General features: G+C 44.0%; 1 protein-coding gene across 9 annotated transcripts in view; it reads right to left on the reverse strand.

Annotated features, from left to right (window-relative positions):
• Window positions 1–18,036, reverse strand: part of SETD7 (SET domain containing 7, histone lysine methyltransferase) — a 54,955-nt gene extending 36,919 nt beyond the window's left edge. For 4 of the 9 annotated variants that reach the window (XR_010409562.1, XR_010409560.1, XR_010409561.1 and 1 more), the window contains exons 1-2: window positions 17,197–18,021; window positions 9,409–9,538 (exon numbers count right to left, since the gene is read on the reverse strand). Coding sequence is in view for 5 of the 9 variants with exons in the window: in XM_064585082.1 (XP_064441152.1) it covers window positions 9,409–9,538; window positions 17,197–17,236 (170 nt within the window). In the remaining 4 variants the exon portion in view is untranslated. Of the gene's footprint in view, window positions 1–9,408; window positions 9,539–17,196 lie in introns of all 9 variants that reach the window. The other 5 variants (XM_064585082.1, XM_064585080.1, XM_064585081.1 and 2 more) reach the window with 3 other exon arrangements.
• Window positions 18,037–18,299: the final 263 nt, after the last annotated feature.

The raw sequence follows: 18,299 nt of genomic DNA on the forward strand, positions 1-18,299 counted from the left end.
TTTGGAGGAAATCTGACGACCAAAGGGGCACGTTATTGCATGAACTGGGGGCCTCCAGGGCAAGAAAAATGGTAAGGCTTTGACATCCTCTGGCACCGAAGAAATAAAATAAAAGCTTCTGAGTCTGGGGTCAAAGGTCCTGCCATTCTTTCTAACTTTTCTTCCAGAGGAGGGTGGCAAACCACGGCCTGCTCCTTGTTTCTGTACGCACAGTCCTTCCCCGCGTCCTCTGTGGCTGCCTTCATGTCACCACAGCAGAGTTGTAGAGGGAAGACTGACCCCTGTATTGTAGGCCCAAAAAGCCTACAGTATTTACCATCTCACCCTATACAGAAAAAGTTCGCTGACCCCTGTTCTAGAGTCCCCTGCTCACATTAGTCTATTCACTGGCCCCAGGCACATGCACCTCTCTGTATCTTAGCTCCCAAACTATGGCATCCTTGCTTCTGCCTTTAAAACATATGTAACCAAATGGTTTAAATCCCTGAGGACACATTCAGGAAAAAAGCTGTGTGTCACATTTTCTTTCTTTTTTTTTTTTATTCAAAGCAAAAATGACCTTGGGATAATAATGACTATCCTCAAGCCTCTGGCATTTTTCTATTCAAAAAAGAAATATGCTGAGAAAATGGCACTGTTTTGTGGCCACTAAACTGTTAGTATCAGAGAATACTGGAGAGGTAGCTCCGTACGAGTAGCTTTCTCATCCTTCTTGCTGAAACTGGATGGAGAGTTGCATTTTGGAGGAAGTCTGCTCATACTGGCTTAACCGGAGCCTACCCACCCTACTTCCCCAAGAGTCTACCCTGAGCTCCGCAACCAGTCCATATTTCTCACTGGAGCCTCATCACGAACCATCGCAGAGCTTTCCATGTCTTTACTGATGGTCACCTTATGTGTCCCATTTCTCTAACTAGACTCGAAGCCCTTTGTAGGAACAAGTTAGGTGTTATCCATCCACGTATCCCTCCCTAACACAGGAACACAGCCTATCTTCAAGTGGTACTTCCTAAATGAAAGAATGGAAATGGAAACTGGGCTAGTTCTGCTTTGAGAAGAGATAATTAAGAGGGAACATAACAATGTTATGCAAGTGCAGGGAGTACTCTTTCTATGCAGTATATGTGCATAGAGTCTGCTAATCAGGAAAGTCTCTTAAACTCTCCCTGCTTCATTTCTTCATTTGTAAACTGTAGCTACTAATAGGGTTATAATAAGGATTAAATGGGTTCATATATATCAAGTGCTTAGAAGATGATCTAGGACATACTGACTGCTCAAATAAGTAATAGCTATTATTATTAAGCATGCACACTCATGGTTATGATGGTGAGCTTTCTACTGAGAAACTGGGCTTAAAACATCATCAGGGAAATAGTTATGAGATAATGGAATAGTCAAAGACATTTACCAAAACTGCTTTAAATTTACAAAAAAAAAAAAAAAAACAGGCAAGAAAGGTTCCTCTGTCTGGAATAATTTATGAGCAACCCATTGCACGGCAAAAGGATGAAATAAATGTTCCTTTAAGTGAAAAAAGTAACATGTATTCATTGTAAAACAAAGAAAAACCAAACCAAGTACTACAAAAATGTAGAACGTAGAAATTCCCAGTCCTCTCGCTCAATTTGGCATATACCATTTAAGACTTTTTCCCCATTTATATATCATGCACTTTCCCACCTTTGTTGTTTCTGTTTTAATAAAAATGGTATCATACTATATACAGTGTTCTTGACTGGTATTTCCTGAAGTCTCTTTCAACATCTTGGCAGATTCTTTAGTATGTTAAGAAACTTCAAAAATGGTCTTTCGACTTAGATTTTTCTGGCACCCGCATCTGAATCAAGTAACCAGAAAATGTGGAGAAAATTAAAACATCAACTTTAATTAAATTTCTTTCTGTACATATACACACAGACCACTGTTACCTGTTTTATCAAAGCTCTTGTACTTAAATTTCCAGTGATAAATTAAATTAGGAAATCTAACTTAAAAGGAACTGGGAATTTTTGTAATTATTTACCTAGGCAAACATATCTGCATTTTACTCAAATATTATTATATTTTCTTTTTAAAATTCTCTTTAATATCTGAATACACAAAAGTGCTCGTAGGAGATATGACAGCTTGGGCTTCTCCTTGTTATTCTGGGGTCCAGAATGTTTCAGGCTTTCCACCTCATGAGGCACAAACTCTGTTCCCTCCCCCATTGTGTTCCCTTCCTTTCATCAGCTGTTGTAATACAAGAACCAAGAGGGAAATTTTAAGTGAATCATAATTCTACTTTAAATTCCCACCTCTAACCGAATTAAATTGTGACTCTTGGTACTGAAACATCGTTTAAACAGTTATTTTATGTGACAATATATATTATCTCTTTTTTTAAAAATTGAAATGTAACTGACATATAGTAATATATTATACATTATCTCTTTAAAATACTGAACACTAAGTAAAGATGAACACTAAGTAAAGAAAAAGAAGAACATCTCCCACAAACCCAAACCATCTGCTCGGGCTCTATCTGAGAGAAACTTCAACTTCTTACAAGGGGTGATAAGCAAGCTGAATGGAGCACTACCATGCTTCCATGTAATAGAGTATGCTGTCTATCTTTAAAGTTTTTTTTATCCTTTAGTAGAAGATCTGTGAGTCTGTAGGATCTGATTAGTATAAAGGCTCAAGATGACAGTATTGAATAGCAATTAGTGAAATTTAGTTTTGCTCTCTAAAAATAAATCCTATGGGTGGCTCAGCTGGTTAAGCATTAGACTCTTGATTTCAGCTCAGGTCATGATCTCAGGGTTGTGAGATCGAGCCCCTCTTCGGCTCTGTGCTTAGTGGGGAATCTGCTTGGAATTCTCTCTCTCCCTCTCCCTCTGCCTCTCTCTCCCTGTCTAAAAATAAATAAATAAATAATCCTAACCATCATTATCAACAAATAATAGCGACAGCAATAGTGAGAAATAATAATAATAATCCTCCTTGATCTTGAGGGCATTATGTTAAGAGAAATACGTCAGACAAAGACAAATATTGTATGTCCTCACTTATATGTGGAATCTAAAAAAGCCTAACTCATAGAACAGAGTAGAATGGTGGTGGCCAGGGGCTGGGGGATGGGGGAAATGGGGAGCTGTTCGTCAAAGAGACAAATTTCAAGCCATAAGATGAGTAAGTTCTGAGGATCTAATGTACAGCATGATAACTATAATTAACAATACTGTATTATGTACTTCAAAGTTCTTAAGAGAGTAGATCTCAAATATTATCACCATTAAAAAAAAAGGTCATTATATCAAGGGATGGAGGTGTTAACTGACCTTATTGTGGTAATCATTTCACTATATAAATGTATCAAATCATCATGTTGTATACCTTACACTTACATATATCATATGTTGATAATATCTCAATAAAGCTGGAAAAATACAGATACAGAGTAATAGGAAACAAATCCATTTTTTCCCATATGTGCCTCCTAGGAACCCTCCACTCTGCAAGGTCTTTACAGGTTTTCTCATTCAATCTTCACAGTAACTTGGAGGAATCGGTATAATTATCTGCACTTTACAAATGAGGAAATAAGTTCACAGATCAGAGTTCTTCAGACCTGATTCTTCAAGTAAACTTTCCAACAATTTGCCAAGCCCCTACAAGACAGTAAATAAATTCAACCCAGCACTCTTTTGAACTCTTCACAAATTATAGCTAACAAGTGACTTCAAGTAAACTTAAAGCAAGCAAGAAAGCAGTCGGGGTCAGAGCTATTTCCTTGCTTCTTTTTAGAGGAGAGTTTTAGGTGTAGTGAGAAGAGAAGGGCTCTGGAATTGAGCTCACCTTGGCTTGAATCTCAACTCCAGCTGATTAGGTGACCTTGGGCAAGTTATTTAACCACTCTGTGCCTTCGTTTCTTCATATGTAAAATAGGATTATAAAGCCTACTTCACAGGTTGTTCTGAAGGAAACATGTCCAGGGTTGAACAAATGATAGGTATTCAAAGTTATTCATTTTCCCCCCCACTTCCTTTCCTTCTGTATATCACAAAAGTTTTTGCCTTAATCAGAACAGTTCATTAGAATACAGACAAATGTATTTGTTGAGCCTGGTTCCAGCAAAAGCTGGAGGACTATCAGGAACACAGAAAGGACTTTTGCCTTGTGTGGGAGGCTGGGAATACATGACTTCAGAAGTCCATTCCGACTCCAATCTCCCTGAAATGTGACCAAGTATTTTCTAAAAACCAAACACAAGGAATGGTGCATGGGCCCGTCACCTGGAAAATGTCAGCCTTTCTCAGTGGCTCGCCGAATGGACAGCCTTGCTTAGATTATTTGGCCAATGATAAACTACAGAAAGACCTCTTAGCTGGACACATCAGTGTCGCAATCAACACTAGGAGTAGTAAATAATACTTTGAAATCTTATTGGCATGTCAAGGGGAAGCATCAATAATATAAAAAATATGTAACTAAATGAATTAACTTACCTTTACCTCATAGTCAGGCTAAAACCCACACAATTCTCTAATATTACCCAGCCCAAAGCCAAGCTGCATTGAAATACCTTTCTTGTTACCATTCTAAAATTTCAAGTAGTTCTGCAAAATTACCTTTGCATCTATAAATCTTGGTTGAAATGAGAACAATTAAGGAAAAAATGCCTTAAAATGAGCATCCAGAATTGGGGATTAATGTAAAAATGAGAGATGTGTACATCAAGGTACTCTGCATACTAAATACTTTCGTAATATGTACCCACCACAGTCCAGTGGTGCCAGACAGACTCCAGAGCCACAGCAATGAAGCTTCTAGATCCCTTTCTCCTCACTGCATCAATGCCTTCATCTCAGGACCAGAGCAGATACTAAGTCCCAATGACCTAATCTTAGTCTTAGGGCATTTTCTTCATTCTTTACAAAGGGGGAGAAAATGGAAAACAGTAACAGCTTGAAAAGACAATTTAAAAAATAAGGTCAATTTTCCCATTCGTTCCTAATTCCTGGGATAAATTATCTGGTAAAGAATGACTGATCTGACTTAAGGTTCTGACTTAAGCTGGTTTTATTTATTTATTTATTTATTTATTTTTAAGGATTCTATTTATTCATTTGACAGAGAGAGACACAGGGAGAGAGGGAATACAAGCAGGGGGAGTGGGAGAGGGAGAAGCAGGCTTCCCGCTGAGCAGGGAGCCTGATGCGGGGCTCGATCCCAGGATCCTGGGATCATGACCTGAACCGAAGGCAGATGCTTAACTGAGCCACCCAGAATAAAGGAGAGAGACCCACTGTTGATGAAGATCTCAAAACTAGCAAACATTCTGAAGCTAAGATAATAGTAATGTACAATGTACATTTTGGCTATTTAAATTGATCTAGAAATAAATAGCTATTTCCTTATTTTACCGTGAATATGTTTAATTAAGATGCTTAAATTCTCTGTGAACAGTGCTCACCTCTGTGATGTGGGGGGTGAGGGTATAGAAAAAGGGGAGGCATATTCACTTTTTACATTTGTGTATTTCTTTCTTCTTTTGTTTGTTTAAAGATTTTATTTATTTATTTATTTATTTATGAGAGAGTGCACGTGCATGGGGGGTGGAACAGGGAGAGGGACAAGCAGACTCCTTGCTGAGTGCAGAGCCCAGTGCAGGGCTCCATTTGGGGGTTCAATCTCAGGACCCTGAGATCATGACCTGAGCCAAAACCAAGAGTCAGACACGTAACTGACTGAGCCACCCAGGCGCTCCACACTGGTGTATTTCTTGAAGTCTGTTATTCTACCAAGTATCTGCTCTATGTGCAATTTAAAAATATTCTGCTTCTATCTAGGAACTTGGCTAAAAAACTTAACAGGGCCATTTTTCCTGGTGATCTGAATATTTAAAATTCTTATTCAGGATTATCACAGTCTACGTAAAGTAGAAAAGTGATTCTAGAATTTCCCTGATATAAATTTATATTTGTTTGTAACCCTCTCATAAATCACATACATAGCTTATGGCATAGACTGTGGTAATGGTTTCATGAATATATACTTACCTCCAAATTCATCAAGTTGTATATGTTAAATATGGACAGCTTTCTGTACGTGAACTGTACCGCAGTAAAGTGGGTTACAGAAATCTGACACCCAGGTTCAGGTGTCATATAAGATTAGAATGCACCAGGCTAAATCTTTTGTCACTACACTCTGCAATTTTCCAGACAGGTTCTGGCAATTGCAAACAAACCCTCTGATGGGAGCACAAGCCTGTGTTACAAGTTTGGACAGCTTTTAAAAACTCTCACAGAAACTTTTTGTTTCCTCACCTGTTGTTTTAAAACCTTGATTTCAGCCTTTTTGGGGGGATTTTTTTTCAGGCTAAAGCCTCCTGACTGGCACTGAAAGCATGGGGTCCCCACTTTGTTTTACCCAATACATCAGACCCTAAAAATTGGGAGCAGTTAATAGGGAGAAAAATTAATAATTGACAAATGTAAATTAAGGTACTGTTCCATGGAGAAACAGCTGACTTCTCCATGACCACATCCTGCACCCTCCTTAAAAAGACCTAGTAGATTCCACGGCCTTTTTTTTTTCAGTCATAAGATTATCTCACTAATGTTTATAGCAAATCCTTTCAGCAGATGCCTCGTAATATGCTCAGTATTGGGCTGAAGAAAGAAGGTGACAGTGACCTTTTGAGAACCTGTCACCACACCGCTACATCACATATGATAAAAGCAGTGATACTGACTTTCTCCCCTCTAAGCCCCAATCTATCTGAAGAAGGGTACAAAGGTGACCTCCTGAGGTCTGTGCTAATACCATCATTCTTTGATTCTATCTGACCGAAGTCTCTATAGATGTTTGACTGGTACATATAAAATCTAGTGAATTAGTGCCTCAAAAAGAAAAAAAAAAAAAAAGCCAATGAATTTCTTTCTATTCCATTGATAGTTACTGGCCTCCTGTTTCAACCTGACCAGTGTTTCAGTTTCTCCCCTGCCCCCCGCCCCCCCCCCCCCGCGGTGCCACGCATGCGCAGGACTACAAGAGGAAGTGGGTAAAGCTACCTGCAGCTAGAAGTGACTAGCTTGACGGAGGGAGGGAGGTGCTTGGGAAGAAGTGTCAGGCCCTACTCAGCTCCCCCAGGGCCAACAGGATCAGTATCTTGGAGCTAACACAGCTCATTCCTAGCACACTGGTGCGGAAGAGCAGTCTAGCCCTTCAGCACTGCATGTCAGGTCTGGGAAGCAAGAAAGCAACATTATAACCAGCCAACCCTGCTGCACTGTTTCCCTCAAGTCAATCACCGGGTATGATCATCAAACTACCAGCTTTAAAGCATGAGTGTGTGTGTGTGTGTGTGTGTGTGTGTGTGTGTGGTGGGGGTGGAGTGGGTGTTCTGAGTGAATTCTACCTTCTCTTTCTGCTTCCATACTCATTTAGCAAGACCTCTTTTTTTTTTAGTATCAAATTAAGGGAAAGTGCCATGAAGCGTAGCAGATCAGCTTCTGTCCTCAAGGAAATCTCTGTCCTATAGGGGAAATAAGACATTTGCACAAATATACATTTGTTGAATGAATAAAAGAATGACTGCAGCATGAGGTAAGAAGTAACACTTTCCAGAAAAGAGGTATAAATAAACTGCTATGAGAATGAGGCAGGAAAAGTTTCCCTCTGGACAGGTTAAAGGAATCATGAGAGAAGAAAGCATTGATACCAAATCTTGCAAGTCCTGTGTGGGACTCAGATGTCCACCAGGTATCCCCAGCAGGGCCAAGGAAAGGGAGTAAAATATCTGGCCATTTAAAAGGTACAGTTTGTGGGGCGCCTGGCTGGCTCAGTCGGTGGAGCGTGAGACTCTTGATTTCGGGTTCTGAGTTTGAGCCCCACACTGGGTGTAGAGATAACTTAAAATCTTTAAAAATATATATACAGTTTGTAAGCAAAGCTCTGCTAAAGAGAGATGTGGTGTGGGGTTAGGGAACATGGGAAAGAGAAAATTGGGATTAATAATGAAAACGAAATTGTACAAAAGTTCTATGATGGGTTTTTATTACTTTCCTCACTTCTCCTTGTATCAGATAATGGAGGGCCTGAAGAACTGTGAAAAACTTTAAAAACAACCCACTCCCTCCACAGAAAAGACCTTCTGGGTCACAAGCCAGTCCCTCTGTCACCCTTGAACTGTCAGCTTAGACATTTCCCTTTCCCAGAGGAATTCCGTGGCTTAGGAAGCTTCGGCTTATTACCCATGTCCAGAGCTTAGAAGCAGTCCTCTACCCTACAGAATCCTATAACCTGCTTTAGCTAAGTCCAGTTCCCTATTCCCCAGTCAAGTGGGCAGAAAGAGAGCCGGCCTCCCCATGCCTCTGAATTCCTCCAAATGCTTGAGAGATTCACCCGGTCGTTCTCTGTTTCTGAAACCGACATGGTTTAAAAGTCACGGTTGGAAAGCTGCACCTATACAATGCCATCTTTTCCTGAAAGAGAAAGTCATTTCTCCGCCTATTTCAAGAGGGTCATTCCCGCCTATTTCAAGAGGGTAAGGAGCTTCTGCCTCATGGCATTCTCGGACAGGAGGTGAAAGCAAAGTAACAAGAACCCTGCTGGGGAACATATTTTAGCTAGAGGTAGAACGTCGACAGTACGAGTTGTGATATCAGCAAGAAGGTACCACACATAGTGACAGTCATCCCAAAGAGTAAGCCTGCCATGCACCGTGAATCTGGAGCTGAACCCCTCCTACGTTCACCTGTCCCGGGTCTCCCTGCTTGAACCGTGCTGAGGCAGCTTGGAAGAGCCTTGCTAAATATTTTCTTGACCCGTCTCGTGAGGACGGGGAAAATGCTGAGAAAATGAAGCTGCAGAACCCACGAGGTGGCCGCACTATCCTTCAGGGTATGGAGGAGCCAGACCGTGACAACCGGGAGAGAGAGGGCTGCGTGTACTGGAGTGACTGGGTGTTATCCTTGAAAAGCAGTGAGAATCAGTCACAATCTGAGCTGCCCAAACTGGCCCCTGACAAAAACAACCCCCGTTTGTGTGACTTCAAGGAGACTGAGTACACGGGGACAAGCAGGTGAAATCCATCAAAGAACTGGGGGAGCCCCGTAACTGTCGTGAGCATAATGGGAGCTCCCTGACTCGGGCATGACAGGAGAGCTGTGGTAAGCACAGCCTAGGAGGCAGTGATGACGGACCTAAGCCGCAGGCTGGCTCCCCAGAGCAGCCTGAGTGACTCCCTTGGTCCCCAGAGCAGTGTATACATGTTGGGGTGACTTTTGCCTTTTCTATAAGTGGGACCAAAACATCCACTTGAATTCTTTCATTTGTATCATTCCTTCAAGTGAAGTAATTTGGTACCCACCCTCCCCGACAAGACAAAACAAAAAACAAAACGGTGAGTGCTACCTGCCATCAAAGAAGAAGAACTTGCCCCGTCCGTTCTTTTCTCCGTGAACAAAGTTCCCCTCAAATCTGTCCGTGGAGGAGTAAGTGACCGTGCAGAAGCCATGTGGTAATCCATCATCATCCAGGTGCCCTGGAGAAAGGGAATCACAAGGCAAACCTTAACATCTTCAACACGTTCCCACTGATATGTCTGTGCTCAGATCCTGCCCGCAAACTCCCTGAGCAGCCAAAGCCCCCCCACCCCGCTCCCTCTCGGGGGAGAGCGCCTGCCAAGCGTTCTGTGCCTGCATCAGCAGTATCAACTTGTCTGTTATGTACACTTTGTGAACGGACAGGGGCCACAGTAGAGGGACTTAAACACATTTCAGACAAGGGACCAAAAATGAGCTTGCATTTTACTGGGAACTACAAGTCATTACCAATAATAACATCTGCATGTTTCCATTTACCAAGTACTTCCCTACATGGCACTGCTCATATTTGGAATCAATGCCCCCAACTCTCTTGCTTAATTGAAATGTGATTGAGATAGCACCATTTTATAGTCTACTGTAAGGTACTTTGTCTTTGCAGTAAGTTACCTAGTTGTAGAACTCAGTATACAATATGATTTTATAAATCATTATATAGTATGATGTGGAGGACTGCTAGCCGGGTGACTTCTGAAAACCTTTGCTCTGTGTGCTCACACAACAAGGGACATAGCCACGTCTCTGAAACTGCCCTAATATTTATACACCTCACACTGTACTCACACATAAACTCACAGTCCTTCTAAGCCTGAACTTAAGCTTAACCTTGAACTTACTGCTTTCCTTTACAATGTCTTTCAGCCTTGAATGTTTAGTAATAACCTTGTCATATACCCTCTACCACTACGTTCAGAGGGTTTGTGCTTTAATGCAGCTGCAAGTATCCACGGGGCCATTTCAACAGTGATTTTGAACATCAGCAGCTCTTATTATACTGTGATCTTTAAACTGCTGGTTCTTCCTGGGTCACAGACCGGTATATTCCCATATTTATGTTTATAGTCAATATTTAGGTTTTTATTATTATCTACATATTTCACAAAACCCAGAAGTCACCTCATTGGTATCTCCCCAATTATTCTGGTGAGCTAATTTTATGGAAGTGGGTGAAAATGAAGGCAGTAGTTAATCTCTTGGCTTTTTCCTGGGTTAACGACCTGGGTCATGGATGTAAAAGGTATGAAAGCATTAAACACGGTGTGCAATGCAGGAACATTAAACACTTAAATGAGGCTTCCAGATGGCTCACAGACATAAAAGAAAACACAAACCATATCACCACAATGAATCCTTTAGTCTCCTAAAACGGTTTCTTCTAACATGATTAAAAAAAAAAAAAAATCCCTTAGAAGAGAGGTTAAGTAAGTGTTATTATGAAGAACAAAAAAGCTCTTTATTTGTGTTATTGATTACATAAACATAAAATAACAATGAACAAATACACTATTTTATTGCTACATCCGACTCTGTATAGAATGAATTACCTAGAATATGACAATAAAACATGACTACTTAAATCACAATCAATATGGTTCCTTTCCTCTTAACACAAATTTTTTTCTACAAAGGGCCAGGAAATTAATGGTTAGAAAGCAACTAGGCCATAATTGCTTTCTTCTAACTCAAAAACTACTTATTCATGGCATATTCAATGATACTTGAGTCATATGAAATCATTTGGACAATTATTTTCTAAGTAGGTACCGGTGACATTTCTCTCATTGAAATAAATGAAATATACCTTTTTTCCTTTCATAAAAAGACCCATCCCGTGTATAGCTAAAAGCTTGCTTTTATGAAATGTTGGGATTAACATTTCTATGAATTTAGCATTCTACTTAGAATTTAGGTGTAAATATCAGAATAATCATTTTAGCCTTATATTGAAGTGCTCACTAATTAGTTGAAAGTGTTTTCCCCACAGAAAACAGTTCACATATTTCAGACTTGAAAAAGTTCAAGTTTGATGAAATTTCTTATTGTACTTTTAGATCAAGAGAACTATTATGGTAAACATGAGCACTAAGGGAGAAAAAATCCAGTGTAGAAATTTCAATTCCACCGTCCCTCATTCACAGCAGTCCTGTCCTATTTCTGAATAAAACATTGCAGGTACATCCCCAGCAGCGGAAAATTAGAGAAAATTTAAAGTGTCATGTGGACACTTAGCATGGAACATGCTAAAAGCCCTTGAAGGACAGCACTGATCCCAACTGAGATGAAAGCAAAAACGTCAATCCCATTCCATGAAGGATGCTTGTGTCAATGGGTCTTTCAACAGGCCAGTGAAGAGTTGTCCCATCACCTACTTAGTCTCTAGTGAGAGAGGCACAGAGAATGCAAGCCATTTCTTGGGTGACACTGTGTTTGGAAAGATGCGGATGTGCGTTGTTTCCATCTCCCTCTATCAGTCCACAGCAGGCCCCCTCTTGTTGGCTTGTTTGTTTTGTTTTCCTCTCATCTTTCCAAAAGGAGGACGATGTTATCAATTAACAGGATCAATTAAAAAGAGCAAGAAATTAAGGGTTGTGATCATTCGAGAATTCTACCCTGAATATTTAATAGCCTGGAGTGGTTTTCCTAGCAGTAGAACCTTGTATCTACAACCACCAAAGCAATAACAACAACAAAGAGACTTTCCAAAGAAAGCAATGTAGGGAAGAGAAGAGATTCGGTTGTTATGCCCTCACACCTCCTTTCAACATTAGTGCTTCTATAGATGATCTTCTGGTATAGCTCTTGTTCAAACACCATGTGGATAATAGCACCATGGAGTAGTTGTCTGGTCAGTATTAGTCACTTAATATTGCTGCTATACAGAGAAGAAAAAAGTCTGCATACCTATTAGGAATCTGGCAATGGGTAACATCCTTTCCTGTTCTCTCAAGTAAACCTCCCAACAAGCCCCCACACTCCAAGCTTATTTCCTCATCTGAGGAAGCCCACGCCTTGCACCCAAGAAACCCATTAGCCACTCCGAACGTGCTAATGAATACTGAAAGCCCCTTCCCCAATTCTTTCAATCTTTTTCCCTCCAGATAAGGGCAAACTAGCAGCATGCCCTTTCTTCCCTGCTGCTGATGGAAGAAGGTATCACTAAAGAGAGAGGTATCCTGGGGACCCAGGAAGAGCAGTGGAAGAAGCCTTTGGAGTTAAGGTAGTTCTCAAAAAACCACCAGGATCTCCAACAGCAAATTCCTATCCCTTCCAAGTGTTACCTAACTCCAAGAGAAACACTAGTCCTCCTTGCTTGGATTGAGGTCAATTTGTAAAATGCTCCAAGTCAGCCAACAGCCTTCTGGGCCAGTTCCCACTAAACAGAGATTGAACACCACTCAGACAACAGGAAAATTCACTTGAATGACTGTTCGGTGTTGATAATGCTGCCCCAGCTCATGTGTTGTAGATCGGTCCCCAGCGTGATTTTAAATATTTACAGAGGTTAGAGAAGGAAAAAAATATAACAGTCTCATACCTTTACTTTTTCACTTTGTTCTAAAGATCATTATCTATTGAACAGATAGCAAGTTAAAATTTCCCCCTCAAGTTACCTCTGAGCTTTTTTTCTTAACCTGATGAGAGCCAGGCCTGTATTCTGCGCAGTGCTGGTCCATCTCTGCGAAGGAAATTCCCTCTGGGTCAGACACCCGGCTGCTGACTGCCTCAGGCTTACCCAGAGGAGATCTGAGAGTAGGGCCTCTGTGTGTGTGTGTGTGTGTGTGTGTAGTGTGTTTCCTTCAGAACAAGAGACCCTTACATGCACTGTTGGTTTTATGGAATAGAGCTGCTTAAAAAAGTAATATTAATAAAAGGCGAACTGATTCTGTCTAGTGCAAAAAACATGCCCTCACGATGATGCATTTACACTGGTTGTTAAAAACATACTTTCATTTTTGAGAGTAATTCTTTGTGAGAGCTCAATGATTAGTTGTGAGGGTCATAATTTTAGTGCGTGGCCCACAGGGAGGGGGTGGTGCCCGTGTACCTAGCATGCATTTTTCCTAAGTACAGAGCATGAGCCAGCCTTGTTAGAGACAGGCAGGATAAGATATTTGGGGGACTTAAAAATATTTTTAATATTTTGAGGAGCTTGGGGTAGTGGAACACTGATTTGTTTGTTTTCATTCTGGCTCCTTATTTCCAGACATTCTGATACTTCCTTTTTTTTTTTTTGAGTAGCTTTCCTCAGCGTCTCCTATATTTTTCCAAGCCTTCCCATTTTTTCTTGCCTGCTTAACCACATATCTGGATTATTTCAAAGAACCTTCTCGGTGATCCCTTATCCTGCTCACCATTGCTGGCTCATCTTCCCAGAACAGAGCTCTGATCCTGTCATTCCCAGCTCTAAAAAGCCCCCGTGGCCTCCCATCACTTTCAGTACACAATCCACATTTTCAGCCTGTGACGCGGCCTCTTCCCCTGTCTTACCCTCCACTTTTCTCCTAGGCCCCCTGTTCCGGCAGGGCCAAGTGATTAGTCTCTGAATGTGCCTCCGTAACGACAAGGTGCCAACCTCTGTATTCACTCACTGAGGCCCCATCTCAACTAGAATCAACTCCATACCACCTCTTCTGGGAGATCTTTCTCCATCTCCCTCCCCAAGCTAGAAGTAATTTTTACTTCCTCTCAACCACCATAATTCATCTGTTTGGATATGACAGACCTATTTAAAATTATAGTAGGGACCCCATTGTATTCATTTTTGTTATCTATGGGTAGACACAGCAATAAATCTAGTAATAAACACCACTTCCTCCTGAACCAATGAGCCTGGACGAGTTTTTAAAAAGCCACAGCAGGATCTCAGGCGGCTTTCTCGGGCCCTCTGAGGCCCAGGGCTTGCTGCCTTCCCGAAGGAGCACAGCCAGCAGGAGGAAACAGTTACTCCCTCCACTGTCCACCTCCCCTCGGGATTCATCCACTCAGAGCCTAGAACTTCACCCAGGCTACGGTTCCACCCTGACAGAGAACCAACATTTCAACTCTAGTCCTGCAAAGACCAATTTCTTCCCCAGGGTAAATTGCTAAGGAGGAAGAAAAAGGAAAAAGGATGTCTGTTGGAGAGGCTGTAAGCCAAATTCTCTTTCCCCAAATACATTTTTCTGACAGTCACTGAACTGTCAGAATCAAACTCTAGAGCAATAAAGACTCATACTGACACAGTACTTAACTGTTGCTTCCAAACTCAATTACCAAGTATTTCATATATTTGACGGACTCACTAAAAATTAAAAAAAAAAAATAGGAAAAATGTAGGGAGACAGTCTGGTATGGTGGAATGAGGTTCTGGAGGTCTAAGCCTGTTCCCTACCTCGCTGAGTGTCCCTGGATTCGTTCTTAACTCTTCCATGCCTCAGTTCCCTCCCCTGTAAAATTAGGATAATATTAGGGCCCACCTCATAAGACTGAGTGGATAATGTGTGTGTGGAACATTTAGCCCAGAGCCTGAACACAGTAAGAACTAAACAATTATAGCAGTGATCATAATAGTGAAGACAACTAAACTGTGGAGACCAGAGGCTCTGTTTATGGAGAGAGGTAGGTGATACTTCAACACCAAGATACTCAAACTAGCCTTTTACCAGTCTCCCAAGGACATGTTAGATGATAAGCAAAGACTGTTACAGACAGCACTAAAAAGGCCAACAATGGCTAGAGAAAAGCCCACTGGTACAGTTCACTTCGTGTACACACGCAAGCTCTAGACACTGGGAGTTGGAGCCTTAGATGCTTTTAAAGACTCTAAAAGAGTCTGTGCTACTCTTGTTTACTGTCAGGTACAAGTGAGTGACCATGTGTCCTGGATTGCCCCCAGACACTGATGGCTTAAACTAGTTGTGCCAGCATGAGTATTAATAGTGACCCCTCTCACTCTCACGCATATTCTAATTTGGGACAATAATGTATACGGTTTGCCCTATATATCAGATTCTTCCTTGTTTGTATAAGGAACTATCCAGTGGACAACCTCAAAAACAACAGATATATTTCTAAAGCTGCTTGTTCACATTCTGCAAGGAACCCAGGGATCACGGACAACGGGGCCTTAGGTTTCTAAACAGCTTCCAAAAGGAATGTGGTTTTAACCTGAGGAGCACTGCCTGTGATCAAGGGTTTGCATTAAATGTTTACAAATAAATTTTTACAAATAAAAGTAAACTTTGAAGAATGAGAACAAGCCCTAACAATTTGAAAAGAGCACATTTTTCATTTATTTTTCATAACACGAAAGCACAAGTCAATAATTTAAATTAAACGAAGGCTTCCAATGGACCCTCTCAATCACTGTCTTTGGGGTCCCCAGAAGCCCCCAAATTTGCTTATTAGATAAATAGTTCTGTGAATTCACAACACTGTGAAATTAAAACAACCACCACCACCACCGACACTCTTTGAAGCTGGATAGAGAAATAAGTTTTAACAGTTACATCAGGATGGGTATCTTCCAGAGAATTCAGAATTATTATTATACTTAATCTCACCGTAAGACCTCAAGATCACGAATTATGTTTTATAAAAATTGATTTCTTCTCTATATATCCTTATGCATTTGCACAGTGTTGCTACTTTATTTTGCTTTACCTTTTATAACCGCTTCTTTATACAAATTAGATAGAAACCAGCTTCAACCAAAAGCTTAACATTATTTACTTGGACACTTGGTTTAAAATATTCTGGAATAATACCACACAACATTGCAAAACATCACGATGTACTGTCTGGGGTGGAATCAAGTAAGTAAACACGCTAAAGAGTATTTTCCCGTATTCACCGTTACAAAATCCTAACATCCCCTGATACAAACAACTAGATTGTATAACGTCCCCACCTCGCTTTTTAGAACTAGCAAAAAAAGAGGTGGAGAAACTCAGCAAAACAAAGTGGCGAGAAAAGTCGGGGGAGGGGCGCTAGAAGAGAAGGGGCGGAGAAACACGACACCGAGGCGGTGATATCACCCACAGCCAACGGCATGGAATTCAGAAAGTTAAGTGTCACCCAGCAATTTCGGTCAGGGCTTGCGGCGCGCCTGCACAGCGTGGCGGCGGCGGCACCCGAGCGCGGAAGCAGGAAGGGGGAGGGGCGCTTTGCCTGAGTTCGCTCGGGGGCAGCGGAGGGGAAGGCCACCGCCTCCGGGGCGGCGTGCGTTCAAGCCCCGGGTCGGGAGCGTGGTGCGTTGCCCTGCAATGATTTCATCTTCTCGGAAGAGCGGCCGCCGCGGCCGCGGCTGCCACGTGCCTGAGTCGGCCCCGTGCGCTGCGCCGGGGGACGGACCCGGACGCGGCCGCGGTCACCGCAGGTCGCTGCGGCGAGCGGAAGGAAAGGGCTGGCGGCCGGAGAGGGGCTCGGGTTGCCAAAACCGGGCGGGGGAGTCGCTCCGCCGAGACTGCCGGTCTCGGGGGGGCTGTCCTGCGCACCCCCACCTCCCATCCCCGAAGGCGGGGAGGCCAGAGTGCGGGGCAGGTTCGCAACCCCGAGGGCGGATGCAGGCTGTGGCCCGGCGGGCCGGAGCGGCCGGACCCTCCCGGGGGCCCCGGCCCGGCAGAACCCCGTTCCCGGCCTGCGCCCCGCCGCGCAGTGCGCGCTCCCGGCGGCGTGGCCGTGGCCGCCCGGCCCGTGCCCGAGCCGGGCAGCGGGCCACCCGCGTAGGGGACAGTGGCGGCCGCGGGGCCCGGCGCCGCGCGGGTCGCAGCCCGCCACTCCTTCCGCGTTCCAAGCCCTCGGCGCCTCCTCCCCCAGCCCCAGAGAAACGCTGTACCTTCCACCGCCTCCTCCACCATCTCGTCGTCGCTATCCATGGCGCCTGGGGACCGTGCCCAGCTCGGGGCCGCGCGGCTGCCTCCCGTCCGTCCGGGTGCTCCCGGTGGCTGAGCGAGCGCTGGGGCTGAACCCTGCGAGTTTGGAGGAGGAGGAGGAAGAGGAGGGGCAGTCGGGGCTGGTTCGCACTGCCTCCCCCTACAGCCCTTTCAATTCCTTGGTCTTAAGCTGCTGCGGCAGCAGCCGTCCCCCCGCTCCTCCCTTCGCCCGCTGGCCCCTCGTCTCCGATGCTCCGGGGTGCCGCCGTGGCCGCCGCCGCCGCTGCAACTTTCTCCTGTAATACCCTCTCTTTGTTATCGAGCAGATGATCCGCTGACATCACCCAGCGCCGGTGCGCTCCCTCCCTCGCTGATTGACAGTTCCCTGTCCCTTCCCAGAAGTAAGGCTCCTTAAAACGAAAGGCGCTCCCGGTCCGCGCTGACTCTGCGCCCCAGCCAGCCAGCCCCCGGGCCCATCAGGGTTTATCTTTTGCTTCTGCTCGGCTCGGTGCGCTCCGAGCGCGCCACGCCGTCCTGTGCACCCGGCTTCTCGTGGGGACTTGGGACCTCCGGGGTACCGCCCTCAGGGGGCTCAAAACTCCCGACCTCCTGCTGTGCCGGGGCAACTTGGAAGTCCGCCGTGCAGAGCCCTCCAGCCCCGTCTTGGGACAGCCTCCCAAGAGCAGGGGAAGCCAAGGCAGCGTTTCTGACGCTCCAGCACCTCAACTTCCTCTCGCCCTCGCCCCCACTTCACCCCGTTTGCCACCCGGAGCTGCACGAGTGCAGCACGCAGGGGAGCGCAGGTGTCCCTGCGTCGCCGCATCACATCCGCGAGCAGGTTTCCCGGACTCAAGGGGGTAACATCCAGCCCTGATTCCGCCGGACTGGGGCCCCCACCCCAGCGCGCCGAGTCCCCACCCTCCTCCGGACTGTCAGGCGGCTCGGGTGATTCAGAAATTCAGCAAATCCCAATGGCAGCGGGCTCGTTATCAGGCAGGAAACAAGCCACACGGAAGGCCCGGCAGGTTCCTCCTCGTGGTTGCGGTAATGGAAAAGGAGCCACCGA

This window comes from Mirounga angustirostris, unplaced genomic scaffold (genome assembly GCF_029215605.1).
Source record: "Mirounga angustirostris isolate CCGP_5_RB_7025 unplaced genomic scaffold, mMirAng1.0.hap1 SCAF_2, whole genome shotgun sequence".
Lineage (NCBI taxonomy): Eukaryota > Metazoa > Chordata > Mammalia > Carnivora > Phocidae > Mirounga > Mirounga angustirostris.